The sequence below is a fragment of the Rhinolophus hipposideros genome (assembly GCF_964194185.1).
Source record: "Rhinolophus hipposideros genome assembly, chromosome: 16".
NCBI classification, from domain to species: Eukaryota; Metazoa; Chordata; class Mammalia; order Chiroptera; family Rhinolophidae; genus Rhinolophus; species Rhinolophus hipposideros.
The window spans coordinates 16067505-16093036 of record NC_138062.1 but is presented as its reverse complement, the minus strand read 5'-3'; the positions used below and the strand labels follow the sequence as shown (position 1 = coordinate 16093036).

General features: G+C 38.9%; 1 protein-coding gene and 1 long non-coding RNA gene across 5 annotated transcripts in view; one reads left to right on the top strand and one right to left on the bottom strand.

Moving 5' to 3' along the window:
- Positions 1-25532, top strand: part of LOC308509602 — a 147276-nt gene that overhangs the window by 20543 nt on the left and 101201 nt on the right. Inside the window, exon 3 of the long non-coding RNA XR_013995218.1 lies at positions 12929-13004. This is a non-coding gene — a long non-coding RNA (uncharacterized lncRNA). The remainder of the gene's footprint in view (positions 1-12928; positions 13005-25532) is intronic.
- The window catches only part of SCOC (short coiled-coil protein), a 63659-nt gene that overhangs the window by 26352 nt on the left and 11775 nt on the right, over positions 1-25532 (bottom strand). For 3 of the 4 annotated variants that reach the window (XM_081077810.1, XM_081077812.1, XM_081077811.1), the window contains exon 2: positions 5169-5256. In XM_081077810.1, coding sequence (XP_080933936.1) covers positions 5169-5238 — 70 coding nt within the window. In that variant the 5' untranslated portion in view covers positions 5239-5256. Of the gene's footprint in view, positions 1-4069; positions 4223-5168; positions 5257-25532 lie in introns of those variants that run through there. The other variant, XM_081077813.1, reaches the window with a different exon arrangement.

Below are 25532 nucleotides of genomic sequence, written 5' to 3'. Positions count from 1 at the left end.
TATAAAACTAGGTCTTTACAATATAATAGAATATAGTATATTTATATTAAAATAAGACTGGGTCTTATATTAATTTTTGCTCCAAAAGATGCAATAGAGCTGATGGCCCGGCTAGGTCTTATTTTCGGGAAAATATGGTAAAACAGTGTGGTACTGGCGTAAACACAGACATATGCACCAATGGAACAGAATAGAGAGCCCAGAAATAAATCCCCACATATATGGTCAATTGACCTTCAACAAGAGAGACAAGAATATCCAATGGGGAAAGGATAGTTTCTTCAATAAACAGTGCTGGGAAAACTGAATGTCCACCTGCAAAAGAATGAGATTGGACCCTTATCTTACACCACAGACACACAAAACAAACAAACTCAAAATGGATTAAAGACTTAAATGTAAGACCAGAAGCTGCAAAACAGCTAGAAGAAAATATAGAGGAAAAGCTCCATGACATGGGTGTTGGCAATAATTTTATGGATATGACACCAAAAGCACAGGCAACAAAAGCAAAAATAAGCAGGTGAGACGACATCAAACTCAAAAGCTTCTGCATATTAAAACAAGCGATCAATATAGCAAAAAGGCAACCCACAGAATGGGAGAATATATTTGCACATCATATATCTGATAAGGAATTAATTTCCAAACCATCAAGGGAACTCCTACAACTCAATAACAAAAGCACCAAAAGCCCAATTAAAAAAGGTCAAGGGACTTGAATAAACATTTCCATAAAGAAGACATACAAATAGCCAACAGGTATATAAAAGAAAAGATGCTCAATGTCACTGATCATCAGGGAAATGCAAATCAAAACCATACTAAGATATCACCTAAACCTATTAGGATGGCTATCAAAAAACAAAGACAACATGTGCTAGTGAGGATGTGGAGAAATTGGAACGCTTTTACACTATTGGGGGGACTGTAAAATGGTCTAGCTGCTATGGAAACTAGTATAGCGGTTCCTCAAAAAGTTACAAATAGAACTACCATATGATTCCACAGTCCCACTTCCGGATATTTATCCAAAAGAATTGAAATCAAGACCTTAAAGAGATATTCGCGTTCTCATGTTCATTGCTGCACTATTCAACAATAGCTAAGATACAAACACAACCTAAATGCCTATCAATATATAAATGGATAAACCAAAATGTGGTATATACACACAACAAAATATTATTCAGCTTTAAAAAGAAAGATATCCTGCAAGACGCCACAACATGGATGATCCTTGAGGACATCAGACTAAGTGAAATAAGCCACCCACAGAGGACAAATATTGTGTGATTCCACTTATAGGAGGTATCTGAAATACTCAGACTCACAGAAGCAAAGAGTAGAATGATGGTTGCAAAGGCTGGGGAGAGGGAGAGGGAGGGGAGGGGCTAATCAACAGGTATAAAATGTCAGGTATGTGAAATGAGTAAGATCCAGAGATCTGATGGCTAACATTGTGACTGGAGTTACCAGTACTGTATTGTACACTTAAAATCTGTGAAGAGGGTAGATCTCATGTTAAGTGCTCTTACCACATTAAAAGAAAAATTTTTAAGAAAACTGAAAAAAAAGATGCATGATAAAAACCCAATAAGCTGAGAAAAGAATTGAAATTTCAATAGCTTATTTTGGAAATCGAAGGAAATGATATACCATTGCCTGCATCCCACCAAATGCATAGCCTGGCCGTAAGAGTGTTTGAATTTGCAGCCTCTGCTTTACTCACTGGTTCATAGCAAGGACAGTGAGAATGGAACTAGGACTGGATGAGTTCATCCAGAGAATGTGCCTAGAGAGAGAAGAAAAGTAGGCCAAGGGCAGAATCTTAGGGAAACACTTGAAAGGGGTTCCCCAAAGAGTCTGAGAGTGATGAGAGACAGGTTAAAGGAGGACCTGAGAAGTGAGGTAGCATCTAAGCCAGGGGAGCAGAAACACAGGAAGGAAGGCGCGATCAATGTTATCAAATGTTTGTTCTGCACTGTACGTCTCCCACCCGGAAGGGAGGCCAGTCCGGTGACAGCATAGCTTAGACCCGAGGTTCCCAATGACCTTGCTTCACAGTACCTTTAAATCTAAGTAACTTTTTCACAGCGCTCCAAGGCCAAAAGGAATACCAAACAGGTCTCTGAAATAAGTATCTAGGTCCAAATATCGTAATAAGTATTTATAGCGTTAAAACTTAGTAACCATTTGAAAAAAGTACTGCACCTAAACTGAAGGAAATTTCCATTTCTTTTTTATTTCATTCTTAAATAAACACAGTTACTTATGGGCTATGTGCTCCTCTTGGGCAGTTCACAACTTCTCCAGCCTTCTTAAACTGACACCCTCATTACCTGTCTGCCCTACGTTGATTTTTACACAGAACTTGCTTTTATCACAGCAACCACAGAAAAGCCAGCATCGAAAGAGATGTCACTTCAAGAAATGCCACTCAGGCTAATGTGACATTGTGCACAACCTCTAGTTGTTCTCACAGTGTCTGATTGAGGTGGACACACCCCATGGGGCCCTGTGGGTTTGCTGCCATTCCCTGGGGCACCTTGGCACATAGTTTGGAAACCATGGACTTAAGGCTGGTCTAGAATCCCATCATTTATAACCTTGTGTCTATGGAGATATTTGCTCTGAAATCCATACAACTAACCTACAAATGACTTTAGGGAGCACAACTGGTTTGTGATTTGAATAAATGCTGTCACTGCCAGTTCTCGTGCCACCACACTAACAAGAAGTAAGGTTACCTAAAGAAATTAAACCCAAAGATAAACCGAAGTTTAACTAATGCCTTCAGTCTTCTTCCCAATAAAACCTTTTTTCCAGAGTGAGCAAATATTTTCTCCTTTCTCATGCCATCCTCTGAATGAGTAAAGAAACCCTGTCATGATGGTGGGTGGCGGTGGCGGTGGGAGGAGAGTGGCCGTCTGGAGCAGCCATGCTGGGAATCGGCACCAGACTAATTGAGGCACGACAGTCCACTCAGAAGGAAAAATAAAATCTCCTTTCCTATGGCCTCCATATCTAGCAGTTTCCAGTACAACACGCAGCTAGCCTGTGCATACAAGTGACTTATATAAGTGACTTAACTTCTCTGAGCCTCCTTTTCATATATGTGTATATTTATATATGATATATAAAACATACATTATATAGTAATGTATATATAGTATACATAGATACTATATATATAATATATATAGTAATATATTATTATAGTAATATATAGTAATATATTATATACAAGTATATTATATATTATAAAAAGAAAAGTAAGAAATTGGACTAAACTTTTTAATAATATAAGTCATACCCTTTAATGCTTTACTCTTGCATAGACTCCGTGATGTCTGCTAAACAAGCTGCCTTTATTTCCTAATAATTTGTTTTCCTATTTTTATTTATCAAAAACCAAGAACCTCTTGCATCAAATTGCTACAGTTATCTCCAAAAGCCAAAGCCAGGATGCTGCTGTTCCTTTCTGTTACCAGCGTATGAACAGTTTCTAGTCGCCATCTCGGAACACTGAAACAGCACACATTAGGACCAGCCGTCCCCCCACCGCTGCCACCATGCCCGATTGTCCCGGGAAGGCCTTTTGTACCCTAAGATTCTGCCACTCATCTCACCAAGGACGAGGACTGGAGAGTGGGAGCAGACCTGGAGCCCTCCCTCGGCTGCCACCAGGCCCACGACCAGCCCGGGAGGACCCCTTCCCCATTACCCAGTCCTTCTGCCCACGACCTCCGTCTCCGTTAGCAAGCAGCTCCGACGGAGCCCCTCTCAAAACCACTGCCCACAGGGGACTGGACACCCCTTTTGTCTGCACTAGAGTGTGAGGGTGGCAGAAGATGAGACATAGATGGCAGGGAGGAGACAGCGCCCAAGGGCAGGAGGAGAGAGTGGGTTCACAAAGGCTCCTTGCCCAGCCACACCACCGATGGGCCGGGTTTGGGGCCCAGCCACCTTACAATCCAGAAAGAATCCTGGGCTGGGGCGAATTCGGAGCAAGCAAGCATTCCGTGTGAGCTGCACCGGCCCACAGCACCCAGGGCTCCCCACGCACCGTGCTCATCGTGCCTCTCAGACGCTAAGAAACAGGTTTCCCTTTGTCTTTGTTTCCTTTCTTCGCTGCCTTCTGCAACTCTGTCATTTTCTAAAACACCCTGGTGGGAGCATGTTAAGGCCAACTGTATGCCATAGCTCCAACCTTAGCCCCAGAACCTTGGACTTTTCCTTCTTCAAAAAGGCTGAAAATGCTCCTTCCTCTTTCATTTCCAAAGCCTCCAGCCTGTTTATGCGGTGCCAGGAGAGGAAGCTTAGCTCTGGCTGGCTGGCAGTTTGTGCTAATTGTCTGCCCACACTTTAGAAAGAGGCTTTTTGAATCTGAGCATTTAGGGAGAAAGTGGAGAAGCGTGGCTGAATGAAAGAGCTATTGATGTTAAATATTCATGCTCTGCTCTCTGTTAATCAAAATCAGTAACCCCATTGCTTAGCTGCAGTCTTGCTGGCTTCTTATTAGGATTGTGCTAAAGGAACTTGGATACAAAAACCCCAGCCACACACACACACACACACACACACACAGCCCAAGACATGGGTGCTTATAGTTTTGAAATGTTTTCAGTTAACATTGTACAAATTTAGCATTGTTATTTTCTCCAGGATAGTTATCCTTTGGTCAGCATGGTACAACCAGACATTTTTCTGAAATAATTCTTAAAGTGAATTGCAACATATTCTAGTTCATTTTTCAGAAACGATAAAATTATTTTACAAAATAGAGAAGTTGACTACAACTGAACAGAATATGGTTGAACAAAATATCACAAGTTTTAGTAACAACTTTGAAGTCATGTTTCCTGAGCTTTTAGGAAATGGACACTTTATATTTTTGTTTGTTGATTTATTTTTGAGAGTGCGTGTAACACAACCACAGGCACTTTTAAAATAATCACTTATTTGAAAAGGAAAAAGAAAAATAGCTCTTAAATAACACCTTTTTGTCTTACTTTTGTAGCTATATTTTTTCAAGATTTCTACAATGAGTATGTTTTACCATCATAAGAAAAACAGTGAAAGTTATATTATTATTTTTTTAAAGCTGCTTTAAAAACTGCAGTTGCTGAATTGCATGTTTTGGAATTCATCAGGTTCTCCCTTACCTGTGTCATCTGCAAGAGAAATGTTGGTGAACGTGCTGTCCTCCTCTTCCTCTTTGCTGGACCCGTCCATCTTGTTCACTTTTCAGGTCTGTTAGCAAAACGAGGGCAGAGAAAAATGACAGTTGTCCCATGTGATCACCCTTGTTAAATCATTAATAGATGAACGTCCAAGGAGGTGCTATCTGATCCTTGCCCTAGCCATCCTCTTCCTGCTTTCCACCTGAAAAGTTCTTACCTGAGTGTTATGTTCTTAACTGGAAATGGTGAGAGACCAGAGTGAAGGAGTCGTAACCCTTTACCTACAGCTGTTGAGCTGGCACTAATACTGTTTCCTGGCTAGATGCCAAACCTTGCCTTCAATGGAATGACAATTTTCTTGGGCTGAATTTTCCAAGAACTTTGCCAAAAAAGCACTGGGGTAAGGTTGGGGGTAGAAATTGAATTTTATACGATTAGCGTATCATTTAGACATCTCCAATAAACTTCTCAAAGATTTTGGCCAGTGACCTAACCACATGACTTGTTTACAGAGCCTCAATGTCCTGTCCTATATGAGAATAGGTCTGTGGTAAGGATTAAAAGTGAATAATATGCACTTGATACATGTCAACCACAATAATGACCACAGGTGATCAGGCATATGTGAGGAAATACGATCCTCTATGTATTGACTCATCAGTACCCTCTCATGTTACCGTATATAGTCCTTATCCTATGAAAGTTCACTAAATAACAGGACCTCCCTTCTCTATTTCTGGAGGAGCCCAAGGGGAGGAATGTTGACCTTGCCAGCCTTTAGGGCAAGGGCTATATTCTTTTACAACTCTTTTTTCTTAGTCCCCTAGTCTACATTCATATATAATAAACAAACCCAAAACCATTTGAGACTTTCATGTCATCTTTTGGGGAAAAATCAGCCAAATTTGATGAAGAGTCTTAAGCAGATGCTAAAATTGAGTTACTACATGTTACCTTCTGCCCTAAGTGTTTCAATACATAGGGGTTTTTTGTTGTTGTTTTGTTTTTTGTTTTTTTTGTTTGTTTGTTTTTTATGCATTTGACTTCACTGTTGCTATATCAAGCCAAGTGGATGTGAGCTGTTGGAAATCCTGAAAGTTAAAAAATTCACTAGAATAGAATTCCTCTAATTTTTCAATTACATTCTACAAATTTGATGCGCCTAGTTTATACAAGCTGGGGACTTTGGAGGGTTCAAGGTAAGAAATAGTTACTGGTAATAGGTTACAAGGTAAGAAATAGTTAATAAGGTTATAAAAAAGCTCAAAGGCAAAAGTCCTGGAGGTTTATAAAAGGGAAAGAGTATACTTGGCTGGCAGGTCTTGAAAGGCTTAGAGAAGGTGACATTTGAGATGCATGATCAATGACAAATGGAATCCAATAGGTATAAATGGACAGGTGGTGAGTGTTTTCTCAGTGAGGGGGCGTGGACAAAGGCGCAGAGTTGGGAAAGCATTAGGCACATTCGTTGTTACATTGAAGACAAGGTTTGGCATCTAGACAGGATATAGCATTAGTGCCAGCTCAACAGCCGTAAGTAAAGGGTTGTCAAGAGTGGAAGATAGATGTAAATGAGGTAGGAAATAAGGTAGAATATAGGTTAAGGCCACATCTGAGAAAGCTTTGAATGGCAGACTGTGTTATTTCAAGTCCACTGAGAAGCAAGTACTAAGATGGGATTAGAAGGGTGAGAGAAAACAGGGAGGGAGCCGGGGAAAGCTGATAGAGCCATCAGACCATGATTCAAGACTGACCCAGAGCAAAGACACAGCAGGCTGGAAGGTCTAGCTTGTCCTTCAGACTGAGGAAGTGTTGGCAAGGTCGTCAAAGAGTACGGAACGGAAGTTTACCATAGAGGAGTCCTGTGCCTCCCAGGAATGGCCTCCCTTAGATTCCTGTAACACTTGGCTACTGGCTGGGAGCCGCTGGTGGGAAGTGCGTCATCTGCAAATGGAGTTATGGACGTCAGAGCACAGAAGCTGGGGCCCTTGATCGGGCCCCACACTCCCTGTAGTTGGAGGCCTACAAGGCTCATGATCACGGCCACCATATGAGCTTTTTCTAGCAACTCAATAATCATGGACCAGTACTTTAGGAGGCATAGAAGTACTTCTCTGGCCTAATCCATCCGTCCTAGCAACAATAGCACACACTTAAGAAGTCCTTACTGTTGCTAGGCAACAACCCCACGAGGTAGGCACTGATATTCTCATGCAGAATATGAGGGAGCTGAGGCAGAGAGAGACATTCAGTCAAAGACAAGCAGCTGAGACAGTGGTCAAGCTTTACTATCCGGTTGGAATCCTGGCCCTCTGGAGCTAGCGTCTGTGCCCTTAACCACTGCGTTAACTACTCACAAAAAAATTATTGGGTAATGGAGGGGGTGGAAGAGAAGAATTAATCAACCTGGAAAAAGAATTTAGAAACCAAATGGTGCCTTTGGTTTAAATTGTGTGCTTGGGTTTTACTTTTATTTCTCACTGCCAGCTGTACTTTGTGTTAGGATTAGCCTAGGCTCTTGATTCTCTGCCTTCTTTCTGATGACTTTCAGGACAATGCTCATGAAGTATCTACCCTAACGGATAGGGGAATGAAGAGATAAAACTCAAGTCAATCAGCGCTGCTACCATCCCGAGCCTTGGGCAAAAGTGACGATGGACAAAGAAGTCCACCTTGCACTGGAGTGGACAATTCTCTGTGGGTTTAAATTATCCATGGTGAATATTTCCACTTATGTTTTCTTCTAATAGTTCTATTGTTTTAGGTCTTGTATTTAGATGGTTGATTCATTTTGACTTCATTTTGTATATGGAGTGAGGTAGGGCTGCAGCTCTATTCTTTTGCATTTCAATATCCATTTGTCCCAACACCCTTTGTTGAAGAGAAAATTATTTTCCTCATTGAATGGTCTTAGCGTCCTCATCAAAAAACATAGATGTTGGGTTTATTTCTAGAATCAGTTCTATTCCATTTGTCCATATGTCTGTCCTTAGGTCAGTATCACACTGTTTCGATAACTGTAGCTTTGTGATAAGTTTTGAAATCAGGAAGTGTGAGTACTCCAACTTTGTCTTTTTTAAATAATGTTTTGACTATTTGGGGTCCCTTGCAATTCCATATGAATTTTAGGATTGGCATGAATTTGGCGATGGATTCTTAGATTTGACACCAAAAGCATGAGCAACAAAAGAAAGAATAGATAAATTGGACTTTATAACATTTAAAACCATTTGTACATCAAAGGACATTATAAGAATGAGAAAGGGCAACGTACAGAATGGGAGAAAATATTTGCAAATCACATATCTGATAAAAACATACAAAGAACTCCTACAATTCAGCAACAAAAAGACAAATAACCCAATTCTTTAAATGGGCAAAGAATGTGAAGAGACATTTCTCCAAAGAAGATACACAAGTGGCCAATAAGAACATGAAAAGACATTCAGTATCACTGATCATTAAGAAAATGCAAATCAAAACCACATTGAGATACCACAATGCTGGCTTTAACAACGATAACAACAAAAATGTAAAACCAGTGTTGGCAAGGATGTGGAGAAATAAGAACCTTTGTCCATTGCTGGTGGCACTGTACAATGATGCAGCCACTGTGGAAAACATTTTGGCAGTTCCTCAAGTTAAACATAAAGTTACTATATGACCCAGCAATTCCACTTCTAGATATATACCCAAGAGAAGTGAAAACATATGCCCACACAGAAACTTGTTTACGAATGGGTATAGCAGCATCATTCATAAAATCCAAAAGGTGGAAACAGCCCAAATGCATCAATGGCTGAATGGATAAACAGATTGTTTAATAAAAATATAAATATAATGGGATATTGTTCAACAATAAACAGGAACAAAGTACTGATACGTGCGACAACTTAGATGAAGTTTGAAAACTTCCTTAAGTAAAAGAAACTTGACACAAAAGGCACATTTTATATGACCCTTTTATATGATAAATCCAGAATAGGCAGGAGCAGAGAGGCAGAAAACGGGGTTGGAGGTGGACGGAATGTGGAGTGATTACTAAGTGGGTATGGAGTGTTTTTCTGGGATGATGAAAAGTTTTAAACTAGAGAGAGGTGGTGGCTTAACCACATTGGGATTACACTAAATGCCACTGAATTGTATAGTTTATAATGGTTCATTGCATGTTATATGAATTTCACTTCAATTAAAAAAAGAGTAAGAAAATCCACCTAGGAAAAAAAATTATCCATGGTTTGCCCGTCTCTCCATAATGTAAGTGAATGAATTGAATTAGTACCCTAAATCTTAACATATTCTACAATTTCAAATTCAACATAAGACTAGTCTACCATGTATCATAGAATTAATAAGGCTGGAATGGACCTTGTATCATACCTACTGTATCTCATACAATTAATAAGTCTAGAAATGAGGTTAAGGTAAGGATACCAATCTTTATTATAATATAATCTTTCCTAAAACAGGATTCAAAACATGAACACTAAGGTTAATATATTTATATAAGAAGCAATCTCATTTTTTTAAATGGGTAATGTGAGTTATAAATGTGTGTGTGCGCACACATGTGAGCATACTAATGAGTGTTGGCGGTTATGGAGCTGAAGAAAGTATAAAATGCAGAGAATTAGTAAACTAATCAGGATTTTCTCATAAATTTTGTCATGTTCTCAAAATATCAATATTAATAATGAAACACTTTGGAGCCAGTGTTTGCTGTGGGCTTCCTCAGAGCTCTTTTTAAGCAATAACCCAGGAAGCATCTCTAAGGGCTCTGAGTACCAGTTATGACATCTGAAGTGTATGTAATCAGTAGATTCCTGGAGAGAAACGAGCGTCTCTAAAGAAGGTGCTAAGCATTCTTCTGCTGTATAATAGGTTCTCTTTTTTTAGGAGTAATTTTACATGAAACTATTTGGATATTGTTGACAAATTTGTGCAAATTGGATTAATCCAGCCTATTAGCAACAAAAGGGGATGTGGTATGATAGCAGTACTTTATTTTCATTGTATGTAGCTAATAGTAATAGCTAGCACTTACTGAGTGATTATTCTATGCTCAGCACTATTCAAAGTGTCTTAGCTATAACTATCTCATTGTTCCTCACAACAACCCTATAAAGAAATAGAAATATGTGGACAAAATAGCTTTCCCAACACCTACAGCCAGGAAGCGACAGATCCAGGATTCATATCAGCAGTCCAGGCCCAAAGCCCACCTTCCAACCGCCCTGATGCATGGCCTCTGTAATACAGGCATTAAATATGCAGTCTCATTAATATTGTATTTTCACTTTTTTTTTTTTTTAAAGATTTTATTGGGGAAGGGGAACAGGACTTTATTGGGAAATAGTGTGTACTTCCAGGACTTTTTTTTTTTTTTCCCAAGTCAAGTTGTTGTCCTTTCAATCTTAGTTGTGGAGGGCGCAGATCAGCTCCAGGTCCAGTTGCTGTTGTTAGTTGCAGGGGGCGCAGCCCACCATCCTTTGCAGGAGTCTAAACGGCAACCTTGTGGTTGAGAGGACCCGCTCCAACCAACTGAGCCGTCCGGGAGCTCAACGGCAGCTCAGCTCAAAGTGCCATGTTCAATCTTAGTTGCAAGGGGCACTGCCCACCATCCCTTGAGGGACTCGAGGAATCGAACTGGCAACCTTGTGTTTGAGAACCCATTGGCCCATGTGGGAATCGAACCGGCAGCTTTCGGAGTTAGGAGCATGGAGCTCTAACCGCCTAAGCCACCGGGCCAGCTGTATTTTTACTTTTATGTGTTCATTTGAAAGGTAGAGATCAAATAGTAAACTATGTAAGAAATGAACTATTAGGAAATTTTAGATTTTTGCTCTTTAGGCTACTAGCCAGGTTAGCTAGTTGTGTGTTTTTTTTAAGTAAACATTTTTTCTTAATTATACCATTTTACATGAATTTATCTTTTGGTTTTCAGAAGTATAGTTAAATTACATGTCATTTAAGTCACGTATTCAATTTCAGGAAATATACTTTGACATGCTAACAGCTCACATCAAGGAATCTCTACATAAACGATTAGCTTTGGCAACAGGGTGATCAAAAGAAACACAGTTCTTCAGTGATGGATATTCCTTCATAAGACATCAGCTAGAATTAGTCAGCATGTACAGTAGTGACCCATGTCATTCAGAATATACTCATTTAAATGGGCATGTAACATGTATGCAAAGGCCTTTTAGTAATAGAATATGATAATAATGGGTAAAAACAGACAAGCGTGTAGTAAACATAATGTTTTGTGGTTTAACCCAAGGCCAGCGGGATTGAAGTAAGATTAGTTAGTAGCTCCTGTTTTGCCCAATTACCTTTAGTCAGTCTGCTCACTGAGCACAAAGATGGCAGATTATACGCCAATATTCATCAAATACTATGTGACTTCGTTGTGCTTCAAGGGTAAATACTGTATTTCTTTACATGCCTTTCAAGATGCCCAGTTCTGCTTGGGCAACATGGGAAAATTGAAGGCAAATTTTAACCTGTTTTATTTTATGTATATTTAACTTTTAGTCAGTATATCAACTGCATAGATTCATTCAACATTCATTCAACAATTATTTATCGAACTCTTGCTATGGCTAGGCATTTTTATAACAATGCAACTTGAGAGTTGTCTGTGATACCGTGTAAAAGCCATGGCCAGGTGAAAGCACCTACGCAAGGGTGTAGACAGAGCACGGGAGAGGGTGGCTCTTGAATGTCAACACTTAGAAATCGGGAAGATAAGGAGGAATCAATTCAGGAGATTGATAAGGAGGAGTCCTAGAAGCCAAATGAAGAAATTGTTCCCAAGACCGAGTGATCAAAAGGGTTAAGTGCTGATGTCAGGTCAAATAAGTTAAGGACTGAGAGTCACATATAAGACGTTTAAATAAATATCTGGTTACCGTTTCCCACTACAAAAATTTTTAGCCAATGAGAAACACTCATGGTTACAAAAATCAGGAGCTGGGGAGTGATCAGGAAATGGAAATTATAAAGTAAAAAGGTACCTTGGAAAATATGAGCAAGGCCTTTCCAGCTGGGTAGATTGGAAGCAGAGAACAGGATGGAAAATGCTCCTTTCCATAGCTCGGTGGTGGACCCAGAATTTTGCCATGGGAGAAACTTAAGGTCTGACTGGATTCTGATTGGAAGGGGGCAGGTGGGCAACTTGTCATCGATTAAGAAAATATGATTGTCTTTATCAGAGAACAGGGGAGAAGGAGGATTAAAAACACCTCCAAGCAGCCCTTGGGAGCCACCTCTGCCCAGACTGGGGGCTGCTACATAGAGATGTGTGGTTGTCCCTGTACAGAGCTGCCTGGGAGGGGAAAGTGGGGCCTGAAATCCATCCCATGCTATGCACGCGAAGCCATGCCCCAGACCTGACAGACAGGTGTGCCTTCTTCTAATTTGCCTACATGGGAATGGTGGCCCTGCATCAATTCAGTGGAAACTATTTTCTTCTTCTCCAATAAACTGTATTTATAAATTAAATTCTTGCATTAAAGAGAAAAATTACCAGGACTCGCTTCTCCACCTGACAATTCTTCCTAATCTGTAAAGTGGTTTTCAGAGGTGAACTAGCTTTTTTTGTATGCCCATGTCCTTACTCTAGTGTTAATGTCCCCAAAGTCAGTGGCCTCTTATTATTAAAACATGTCTACTGTTGAAGAGAAGAATAAAGTCATGAGTTAAACATGCCTTTGCTGTATTTTCACATGTTCTCCTAGGAACCAAGAAACTGATAGCTGCTTCTGTGGAACGTTTGCCTCCCTGTCTGAAAAGCTTGACTGGTGGCTTGCTAAGGTCAGTCTATTCCGATTATTCTGGCTGTGTTGGCTCCCTCTGGTGGACAGATTGTGTGAACATTAATTTTGGGTGCTCATTAACAAGAAGCCTCAGTATTTTGAAGTCTTGAGGACTTTGCCTATTCAAAGTAAATAGCAAGAAGTGTCCCGAGACGCCTTTGGGAGCAGTAAGTTGAATGGTACCAAGGAAAGCACTGTCAAGGTAGCAGCAGTGGTCATCCTGTAAACAGGCGTCAGATTGAATCGCTATTATTGATGGGCCAAGGGCTTTTAAAATTCTTGTTTTGAGGTATCACACTATAAAGTGGGCAAATTGTAAGGTTATTGATGTATGATATATATCCAAAACCCAGAGCAAAAACATTTCCGGCACCTACCTTAGGGAAGGCTTTTTAAAAATTGGTCTGCTTATTAGCATTCAGGTTTATTTTGCAACAGAGAAAACAACCTGTAGTTACAGAATGGCCACCAACAATCTACTCAAAGTAACTATGAGAGATGATGGGTTTATTGCACTGAGATGAAAATATGTTGGTTACAGAGGCTGACTCTAAGGTGGCACACGGATATGAACTTTCCTCCCCTCCCAAGTAAAAATAACTCATTTTTGTCCCTTTGCTTGGGTGCAATCTCTTGGCTCTCTCTTGAACAATTTTCCAATTCTATTCCCTCTCTTTAGTTCAAAACACCTTGACTGAGTGTTGCGTGCTCAGGACCATGGGTACAGAGGAGAGGAACTGATCTTCCCTGCCCTCCAAACACTCATAGGCCGGTTGTGTTTAAAGCAAAGAGGGGAGACATGGGTGATTCCAATCCCGTGTGTTAAGTGTGACAATAATAACAGTTAACATTTACAGAGCGTGTGCTAGTATTTCTGTTAGGACCTTCCCTGCATGTCCTCACTTGACCCTTGTCACCGTTACCTTACTTTACTGGTGAGGAAATGAAAGCACAGAGACACTGGTATTTGCCCAAGGACAAAATAGCTGGTGAGTGTGGCTGCCAGGATTTGGCTCCACCCACATATGTACCCACTTCCTCACCGCTGTTTCTCAAGCGAGGCGCTGGCATTGGAGGGGCAGTGCAGGGAGATCTTTGACTGTCTTGTCTGTTGAGCTGCCCAACCAGGAGCCACACCAGGCCCTACAGAAACATATGCAAAGCAGCTTCTTCTTCTGACACAGCTTGAGCCCAGCCCCCAACTTGCTGTCTTACAGACTCAAGCAAAAACTGGCTGCACCATTGTAAAACAGCAAGAATTACTCCAGAATTAGCACTTGACTATTCATTGTTATGGCACAAATTTCTCCAAATCACAGGTAATCAACAGAATCAAGTGTCAAACAATGTATTTAAAAATTTCTATTTAAATTGATGAGTTATGGGTGCTACCCACCTATAAGTGATTTTTTTTTTTCAGTCTCGGAATCACAGTACAAAGCATTACTGTAACCTCAGGGCGTTCCAAGAAGTTCAAAACAGATCGGTGTAATGGTGCAAGAGTTTGAAATCCCACGTGAGGGTGGTGTTTGCCTCTTCCGCTTGTCAGAATTTTCTAAAGCAGGCAGATCTGGGACAAATATAGCAAAGCCTCCTCCCAAGATGAATTCTGCCCATCTGCAGCATTGTGATGTCTTCGCCCTTACGCTCCTCAGACGACAAGGACCAAGTTTACCTTAAATTTGATTTATCACAGGCTGGGTGCCAATGGCACTGGGATCATTATATAGGGTCTAGCAGTAGGATGGTGTGAATGTGGGAAGTGATTCCCATTCTCTTCAGGCCATCTTATGTGACACCGTGGTATGCTGTAGAAATGACGTTTGTGCAATTGTTTGAAGAGACAATAATGGCAGGAACACTTAGTTCCAGGAGCAGTCAGACATGCCCACCTCAAAAGACCCAACCACATTGTGAGAGGTGATTTGCTCTCACCAATTGAATGGTATTAGATTGAGCTTTACTGGGCTTATAGTCTCCTTTCTACTTGTTCATTTTGTTATGGTTTCATAGCTGTCAAGAACTGTCAGCATAAAAGTACATATAGTATTAGTTTATACATACTCTTAAAACAAGATGATTAAAAATACCAGCATTGTGAGTTGACAGCCCATAAGAAATTTTCCTCCTTAAAAGGGGAAACATTGAGAAACATTGTACTATAACCCTCAGGCCTACAGAGGGAGACAAACACAGACCGTGCTCTTCAGGAGCTCACATTAACACAGCATTCATGTGGCACAGTGAACAAAGAAGTTATACATCAACTTTTCTGAAATCCTGACATTACAACTGTTGCTGTTTATTTTCTCTACTCTTTGACACTCTTTCAAACTTGCTACTTAGCAAATCGTTTTATTCTGCATTTCCTATTGGGATCTCCCTGTCATCTTGGTTAATATTTTTTTCAATGTGCGTACAATAAAGTGCATTTTTTGTAGTGTACAGTTTTACGGAGCGTAACAAATATAGAGAGTCATGTATTTACCACCCCACTACCACATAGAACATTCTGTCACCCTAAAAATTACCCAGTGCAGCCCCTCTGTAGAAAACCTCTCCTCTTCCCCAACCCCTGGCAACCACTTACCTGTTTTCTATCCCTACTGATGTGCCTTTTGCATAATTTTATAAAGATGGAATTATGCAATATGTAGCCTTTTTTGGTCTGACTTTTTCCATTTATAGAATTCATTTAATATTCATCTGTGTTATTGTGTGTGAATCAAAGCTCATTCATGTTTATTGCTGAATAAGAGTTCATTTTATGGATATGTCAAGTTCATTTATCCATTACTCTGTTGAAGGAAAGGACATCCTGGTTGTTTCCGATTTGGGATGACTACGCATAAAATTGTTACACAGATTCTTCTATAAGCTTTTGTGTAAACATAAGCTTCAACTCGTTTTCAGTTGAAATACCTGGGGGTGTGATTTCTGGGTCACGTCGTAAGCATATATTTAACTTTATCAGAAATGACCCACCTGTCTTTCAACATGGTTGTACTATTTTGTGCGCTCAACCACAATGAATGAAAGTTCCTGTTTGCTCTTCATCCTCACCAGAACTTGGTGCTGTCAGGTTTTTTGGATTTTAGCAATTCGAATAAATGTGTAGTGCTCTCATATTATGGTTTTCATTTGCATCTTCCTGGTAACAAATGGTGCTGAGCGTCCATATGTTTACTTGCCACGGATATCTTCTTTGGTGAAATATCTGTCTAGCTCTTTTTCCCATTTTAAGAATTGGGTGGTTTCTTTTCTGATTGTTCATTTTTAAGATGTTACCAACTCTGGATACAAGTTTTTGTCAGATATGTCGTTTGTAAATATTTTTTTCTAGACTGTGCCTTGTCTTTTCATTTCCTTAACTATATCTTCGGCAGAGAAAAGATTTAAGTTTTAATAAAGTCCAAGGTCATCAATTTTTTTCTTTTATAGATTGATGTGGTATCTAAAAACTCATTACCCAACCCAAGGTTACACATACTTTCTGCTATGTTTTCTTTTAGACGATTTATAGTTGTACATTTTACGTTTAGGTGTATAATCCATTTTGAGTAAATTTCTTTTTTAGGCGGTTAATATGGGGAATTAAATTGATTTAAAAAAATTTGAACCATCCTCAAATTACTGAGATCTGGGATAAATACCAATTTATTTATGGACATGTATTTATTTTATTTATTTAGTCCCGTATTCATTCATTTATTTATTCATGGCCATGTAGTTTCCTTTTTATATGTTGCTAGATTCAATTTGCTAATATTTGTTGAGATTTTTTGTCTTTATACCACATTTCCCCGAAAATAAGACCTAGCTGGACCATCAGCTCTAATGCATCTTTTGGAGCAAAAATTAATATATTATTAATATTATTTTTCTTATAGTAAAATAAAACCGGGTCTTATATAATACAATACAATGTAATGTAATATAATATAATATAATATAATATAATATAATATAATATAATAATACCAGGTATAATATGATAATATAATATAATATAATATAATATAATATAATACAGGGTCTTATATTAATTTTTGCTCCAAAAGATGCATTAGAGGTAATTGTCCGGCTAGATCTTATTTTGGAGGAAATGGGGTATTTGTGTGGTATTTTGGTCTACAGTTATCTTTTCTTTGCAGTATATAGTCTGGTTTGGGCTTAAGGGTAATACTGATTTCAGAAAATGAATTGGGAAATATTCCTTTCTCTTCTATATTCTGGAAGATATTGTGTATATTTGATGTTATCTCTGCTTTACACATTTTGTGGAATTCACTAATGAAACCATATGGATTTCCTTTTTGGAAGTTTTCAGAATACAATTTTAATTTCTTTTATAGATATAGGACAATTCAAGTTGAGCGTTTCTTCTTGAGTAAGTTTTAGTGGTTTGGGCTTTTCAGAGAATTGGTCAATTGTATCTAAATTGATGAATTTATGAACATAGAGTTGTTTATCATGTCCCCTTATTATGCTTTAATGAGGTTAGCCATGATATTCCCTCTTTCATTCCTGATATTGGTAAAATTGTGTCTTTCTCTTTTTCTTGAACAGCCTGACCAGAGGCTTATCAATTTTAAGACTTAGTCAAAGAATCAGTTTTTGGTTTAATTGATTTAATGTATATTTTTTTCAATTTCATTGATTTCTGTTCTATATTATTTCCTTTCATCTGCTTGCTTTAGACTTAACTTACTCCCCTTTAATTTCTTAAGGTGGAAAAATAGGTTACTAAATTCAGGTCTTTCTATAGCTCTTTTCTAATAAAGAATTTAAGGCTATAAATTTCCATCTAAAGATGCTTGAGCTGCTTCCTATGAATTTTTAATATGTTGTGTTTTTATTTTCATTTAGTTCAAAATATTTTTCCAATTCTCTGAAAGCTTACTTTTTGACTCATGGATTTAGATGCATCTTGCTTAATTTCCACATATTTGGATATTTATCAAATAAATATCTTTCTGTTATTCGTTTCTAGTTGAATTCCATATAGTTTGAGAAAATACTTCGTATATTTTCTATTCTTCCTTACGGTTTTTTTATGGCTGAGAATGTTCTCTATGCATTTGAGAAGAATGTGTGTTTTGCTGCTGTTGGAGTCAGTCCTCTAGAAATGTCAGATGGGACAAGTTGGTCGATGGAGTTGTTCTGGCCATCTACGTCCTTACTGAGTCTTCTGCTCCTTGTTCTGTCAGTTTCTGAGAGAGGAGTGTTGAATTTCATCTAAAATTGTAGGTTTGTCAATTTCGCCCATAACTACCAGTTTTTGCTCGTGTATTTTGAAGCTTGTTGTTGGGTACGTATACATTTAAGATTATTATATTTTCTTGGAGAATTGGTTTTTCTTCATAACATAATATCCTCTTTATCTCTGATAATACTTCCTGTTATGAAGCCTACTTTGTATAAAATTAATGTAAATACTTTGTTAGTGTATACATGATACATCTTTCTCCATCATTTTATTTTTAACCTAAATATGCCTTTATATTTAAAGTGGGTTTCTCATAGACTGAATATACTTGAGTCCTTTCCTTTTTTTTTTTTTTAAGTCAATTCTGATCCTTTGTTTTTTAACTGGTGTATTTAGACCATTCATTACAGATCACTATTGATATAGTTGGATTAAAATCTACCATTTTACTAGCTGTTTTTAATTTGTTTTCATTGTTACTTATTTCTTTTTACCTCCTTTTCTGCCTTCCCTGGGTTTAATTCAATTTTTTAAAAACTTTTTTAATGGTTGTCCTAGGGTTTACAATATGCATTTAAAAAAAAATCTGAATCTACTTTCAAATATAGTAGTATGCATATAATTCAAGAACCTTATAACATTATATTCCCATTATTCTCTCCCTCTCATGTGCCATAGTTTTCATACATTTCACTTTTATATGTACTATAAACACACAATACATTGTTAATATTATTGCTTTAAACCGTTATTTTTCAAAGCAATTAAAATAAGACAAAAATGATTTTATAAGCCATTCATTTATTTCATTTCTGACACTCTTCATTTCTTGGTGTAGATCCAATTTTCTAGCACATATTATATTCTTCTACCTTGAAGAACTTCCTTTAACATTTCTTAAAAGGTATACCTGCTTGTAGGTAGATCCCTAGATTTTTGTTTGTCTGAGAAAGTGTTTATTGTTTCTATACTTTAGAAGGACATTTTTCTGGATGTAGAGTTCAGGACTGACATTTTCCCCTTTTAGCACTTTGACAATATCATTCTATTTTACAGTTTCTCACAAGAAATCTGCTGTAATTCTTATCCTTGTTCCTCTGTAGGTAATTCTCCTCTGGTTTCCTTCAAGATTTCCTCTTTGTCTTTGGCATGTCTTGGTGTTTTACTTTTTGTTTTGTTGTTTTATTTTTGTTTTTCAATTCTTCTTGGTGTTCCCTGAGCTTCTTGGATCGATGGTTTGTTGTTTGCCACTAATTTAAAAAATTCTCAGCCATTATTTCCTGTATATTTCTTCTCTTTTTTTTCTCCTGAGAGTCTAAATTGTGTATGTGTTAGACTTGTTGATATTGTCCCACAGCTCTTGGACACTTCGTTCTATTTCTTTCTCACTCTTTTTTTCTCCTTGTGTTTCAGTTGGGGTAAATTTTATTGACTCTTTCCTTGACTATTCAAGTTTACTGATGATTCTGTCAAAGATAATTCCTCATATCTTTTTCTGAGTTTTGGATTTCTAACATTTTCATTTTATTCTCTTACTGTTTCTATATCTCTACTGAAATTATCTGATTTTGCATTTTCCCTACTTTTTCCATTAGATCTTTTCACATATGAATCATAGTAATTTTAAGTTCACTGTGTGATAAATCCAACATATATCTGAATCTGGTTTTGAAGATTGCTTTGTTTTTCTAGACTGTTTTTTCTTGCCTTTTTGTATGTCATGTAATTTTGTTGTTGTTGAAATGTGAACATATTGTACAGGATAATAGATACTAAGTGAATGTTTTTTATACTTAGAGATGAGTATCCCTTTCCTTCTGTAGGTCTTTAATGTGAGAGTTTGTGTTAATCTAGTCGGGAATTGGACTGGGAGTTTGTTGTTGCTATGGTTACCCTCAGTGCTCCAGCGGCTTCCAATTCCTCTAGTGACACTTGTTTTTGTCTCCCCTCTTGGTTTGGGGTCTTCATTTAGGTCTTATGAGAGAGTCTGTATCTTGTTTCTCTCAGCTGAATTCCACTGCAATCCTGTCAGCGTGGTGGTAGAGGGTGGGGGAGGGTTGATCTCTTTTTCCCTCCTGAAGCCTCGGCCTTAGTCACTGGAAACCTGGGTCTCAAGTGTTCCTGCCCTTTCTCCAGCTGTAGTGCTGGACCTGGCAAGTATTTTTGTGGGAGCGCTCCCCACCCCCACCCCATTAATCTCTCAGAGAGCAGTGGGTTTCCACCCGTGCCCTCAGGGTAGTTTTGTTCCCCTTCCCTCTGTAGACTTAGGCTTTGTTGGGTAGGAGAGATAAAGATGTATCAGGATGACTTAGGTAGTGGCTGCAGTTCTCCTGCCGCAATGAGCATCTTACAGGTGCTCAGAAGAAAATCTACCAGCGGGTGTGAACCCTCCTCTGTCTGCAGGCCCCCTGGGACTTCACACTCTCGTGCTAGCCCACACTTGTCCTTTAGCAATTCTTTAAACATTTTTAGTTTAATCTTCGTACCAGCTTTTATGGGATTCAACACCATCTGTCTCAGGTAAGCAAATGCTGGAATCTGTTTCTCCCTGCAGGCCTTTGTCTTTCTCTTGGTTTTAGTTAGTTGTTTGCCTGCAATATTAGTTCTCTGGCAGGTTCAAGAAACGTTGATAATTTGAAGTTTATCCAGCTTTGTTTCTTATTGTGAGGGTGGGAACAACGCTTTTATCAGCTCTTAATTCTCTGACCTTTAACCACAACTATTATTTATGTTTTAAAATTTAAATTTCATCAGCGTTAACTTGATTTTGAAAGTTTTGGAGGACTTTTGCAGCAGTCCAAAAACATCTTTCTAGGTATATTTGAAAATGAGACCTGGGAATCACCAATGAAGAGGGTATAAAAATGTGATGGCATAGTATTTTGGGTCATTAATTTATCTATCTATCTATCTATCTATCTATCTATCTATCTATCTATCTATCTATCATCATCATCATCTAGCTAGCTAGCTGGCTATTTTCTGTATATTTCTCTTGCTCAAACTTGGAGCTGATTCTGTGTTTCATAGTCTCAAGGAAGAGAGGTATGTGGTAGGATAGAAAGAAGTAACTTCCAAGAATTTCTGGGTTTTGTTTCCAGAATCCTGAGCCCATAGAGAAACTTAGAACGTTTGCAGAGAAAGCAAAGCATAAGGGTTTATAAGAAGTAACAGGATTATAGAAGGAAAAAGAGCCTTTCCCAGAGTAGAAAAAAGGTCCCTGCACCAGGACTAAACTCTTAAGGGAGGCTTTTAGGAATACAGCAAAAAGGAAGCCGCAGGAAGCATAGAGGAAGTGCTGCATGTACTACCCAGGCAGAGGATCCTGAAGCCACCATACAAACGATTCCCATCTTAGGTGTGACTTGGAAACATAAAGTGTCATCAGTCCTGAAGAGCCCTTAGGACAAAGGACAATGGAAGTCTTAGTGGAAACCTGTGGGACAGATGACAAACACCAGAGTTCTCCCCATTTACAGGGGCCTTCACTGCAGAATATACAGGGCACCTGACATGAGTTTGAGGGAGAGAAGGGAGGCCCCAGCAATGATGGAGATGATATTTTCTTGGGAGCCTGGAGAGATTGGGACACAAAGGCCAACATAGTAGATTTCTAGAAAATAGAGATTTAATATTGCTTGCACAGCTTAATTTGTGGACTGAGAATCACACCTGCTACTAAAGGATCCCATTCCCAGGGAGTCAGTCGTTATCATTCTGCTTTGTCGAAAATGGTTTGCATTCAGGTGACTCAAGATTTCTTCTCCCTCCGATAGATCTAAGGGGTTCACTGTGCTCGCAATGGTAATGATTCCTCCTGGGGTGGAGTGGTAGACACAGCAGGGGAAAAACACTTTGAATGAATCATCCAGGTGATTCTGAAAACTGTGTCCCCCACACTAGCGCCCTCTGCCCACGCCTTTCCTGACAACCCCTGCCTGTTCTCCTCTCCTGGTCTATGTGCTAGGTTTCCCATTGGGACACTCTGAAATGCTTACTGTTATTTGCATTACAAACAACTAAAGAATAAGTGTATTTGTGAATTTGAAGCTAGGAGAGAGAGAAAAAAAAATCCTGGATTTCCTCCTTGGGAGTGGTTACTGACTTGGGAAGCTGTCCTTCTGACAAGGCCTCCCCCTGATGTTGTAAGAAGGATCCTGTGAAACACACATACGTATCTGAATGAAAATGTCCCCACAGTGAACAATCGAGAGAGTTACCACAGTTCTCCCATTCAGTTCTTTCGGCTGAGGCCCTGGTGCTGGTGTATTGATGAAAGGTCCCTGACATTACATTGCCGACCTGTGTGGTGTTTGTGTTTCTAACAATAAGACTGCAACTGACGGGGAATAAGCATTGGGGGGGATGACACATCTTGAATGGCATTTTCCAGAGCATCTGTCCAATGCCATTGTGGGGAAACAGTTAGAGACCTGCTTCTGGAACTTTTATTGTTATTTTTGTAAATGTCTCACCACCACATAAGTTCACAGCAACCTGATATCTTAAAGCTGCTGTGCATGTTAAACCTATTTCTCTTATGTAATAAAATCACATTATAGCCTTTCTTCTCTCCCCTGAGGGAAAAAGGCCCGAAGCCAGAAATCTCTTGGAAATTGAAGCAAAAGGTAAGAACCAGGTAGAGACTTGTGAAAAATCTAGCTTGATGTGTTCAAAGAGCTCAGAGAGGATAACCTTTATCCCTGGTGATTTGTTGGAGCCCAGGAAACACTGTGGTCCCTCCGGGCAGTGTCACTCTCAATGGTGACTCACTGAGGGGACCCGTTGCTGACCAAAGAGGCTGCAGGTGGGCTGCTGCTTGGACCTGCTAATGGAAGACATGTCTGGGAACAGAAAATGTCCCATCCAGAGACTGCGTGACGTATGTTTTAAGAATTTGCTCCTATTATAATACACTGCTTAGGAGCTCAAGCTCTGGAGTTAAAATTGAGTTTGAATCCCACTTACTAGTTGTGTGGCTTCTGGTTAGTCACTAAAATATTTAAAAAGGGGCTAAGATAACACCTATCTCAAAGGGCTGCTGTGAGGATTAGACTAGGGAACGGAGTATAGAACTTGTGCGGCTACACGACTAGTGCTAGGTATTGTTAGCTGTACTCTTCCCTTTTAAATATTTAAGCTACAGTCTACTACTTTGTACCATGACTCAAAAGTAATTTCCCCCCAGAAAAGTTACGTCTGTTGACATCTGGGGAAGAATAGAGATTTCCATTTTTATTATTTCACTCATGGAAAAGAGAGAATATCACATTCTTTTCAGAAGATTGGTTGGGGTCAAAGAACTAGGTTCTTTACATAAGAGTACTAACATTATGGGGACACTGAATTGCCACCTAGCCCTCTCATTCTAGATAGAAAGTATTATCCAGTGTTTGATTCTCTTGGGTTCAAGGGACTCAGACCCATTTGGCAGTAGGGAGTTATTGTAAGAATAGACAGAAAGGAAAAAAATGGCAGGGAAACATCTCAGCAGCCGCAGAGCCATGGCTCCTAGAGAATTGGAGGGGCAGCTGTATAGCCCTGGTCATCTCATGGTCCTCCGAGACCAACCTCTCATTGCTCTTGACACTAGTGTCTCCACCAAACACCTGGCCAGCTTCTTTGTCCACTGCTCTTCTTCTCTATCTCCTTGAAATTTATACATAAGGGAGAATCACTCTGGGATACTTTGTTCTCCAGTGTGTAGGGCTCCTGTTATGGGGCTGAGTTCTCCTCACTCATGGGAAGCACTGGAATCCCAAAAAGACAGAAAGAATAGGACCCAATTCTTTTATGAAATGATGACTTACTGCCTTTATCCTGGGCCTTACTTTGTAAATTAGTAAGAGAGTCTTGAATTTAATGGCCGCCTGCCCCAGGATAGTAGCGTAGGTCCTTGGATCTGAGACTCTTATCTCTTAAATGCAGATGGAAGATTTGCGATAAAAGTTGAATTTTCTGTTCTTATTACTCTCCACACTCGCTCATCTCCTAAGTTTAAATTTTACATTTCCAGTTTGATAACTCTTTGCTTCCAAGATAAACTTTGAGTTAGTGGCTGTTAGTTTATTTGTTCAAATGGAAATGCAATAATTGAGGACAAATGGGTAAAATGACATGAAGACCCTCTGGCATTAAAAGATGGAGGACTGACTTGGTGAGAGGTACTTTAAGGAACCCTTCACCTGGACATTCCAACTGGAGGATAGGAATACAACGTAAATGACCATTGCTTATTATGTCACCCTTACTTGTAGTTAACATACAAAACGTCACCTCAACTTTACAGAAAATTCATGTGAAAGCTAATGTGACCTTCAAATGAGTTTCTTTCTTGGTAGTTCTACAGGTTGCAAAATTCCTAGATGGTAACTTGAATTGAAAAAAAAAATCAAGGAAGCATTCTGCTCTTTGTAGAAATAACTGCAAACTTATGAGATGAGACAATAAAAATGCCTACATTTAAGGATAATTTTACTCCAAACTACCAATTAAATATATAATTATGTGATCACATATGTAAATCTGATCTCCCTTTACTTGCAGTGCCCCTAGTTCAAACACAAAGGGTATTTTTAGTTCTTGTTTTTCCTTTTTACCAAGCTTGATCAGTGAACAAGAAAGTCTCATCAATCATCTACTTGTTGGAAAGCTTGGAGCTTTTGAACCACACAGTTCATTTCAAAATTAGAAATGCCCCTACTTAGGAATCCATATCAAGACTTTCAGGAGTCAGTTGTCACTAGATTGTAGGTATGACATATGTCTTTGGGCAAAAGCAGCTAAGAAATGTTCTTTGAGATGGTGTGGGTGTGGAAAGCAATAAAAATGGCATTTCTATTTTTTAACAACTAAATTCCAATTCATATGTGCTAGAAAGCTATATAGCTATTTCTCACTTAAAGTATTCCTCCTAAAATATTTGACAAACAAAATTATTTTAAAAGCAAAGCACATTTTCTCATTGACATATTCTAAAGATCCATCCTCATTGGATATTTTTGGTGACAGAAAAATATTTTATTACTACCAATAATAATCACTAACATTTATTAAGGGCTTACTATTAGCCAGACATTTTCTAAGATCTTTACACAATTTCCTCATTCCCACAGTGATGAGAGATATTGTCCCAATTTCCTGACAAGGAATCTAAGGAAAAAAGAGCAGCCCACTGTCCTATGGTTAGGCTGGAGAAAGGCGGAACTCATGCCCCAATCCTGAGATATCCTTTTACCCACTGTGCTGCCTACAACACAGGCCCAGGTTCACTGGGAGGAGAGGGGAAGATTCATAGTCTGTCCAGTGCTGAGATAA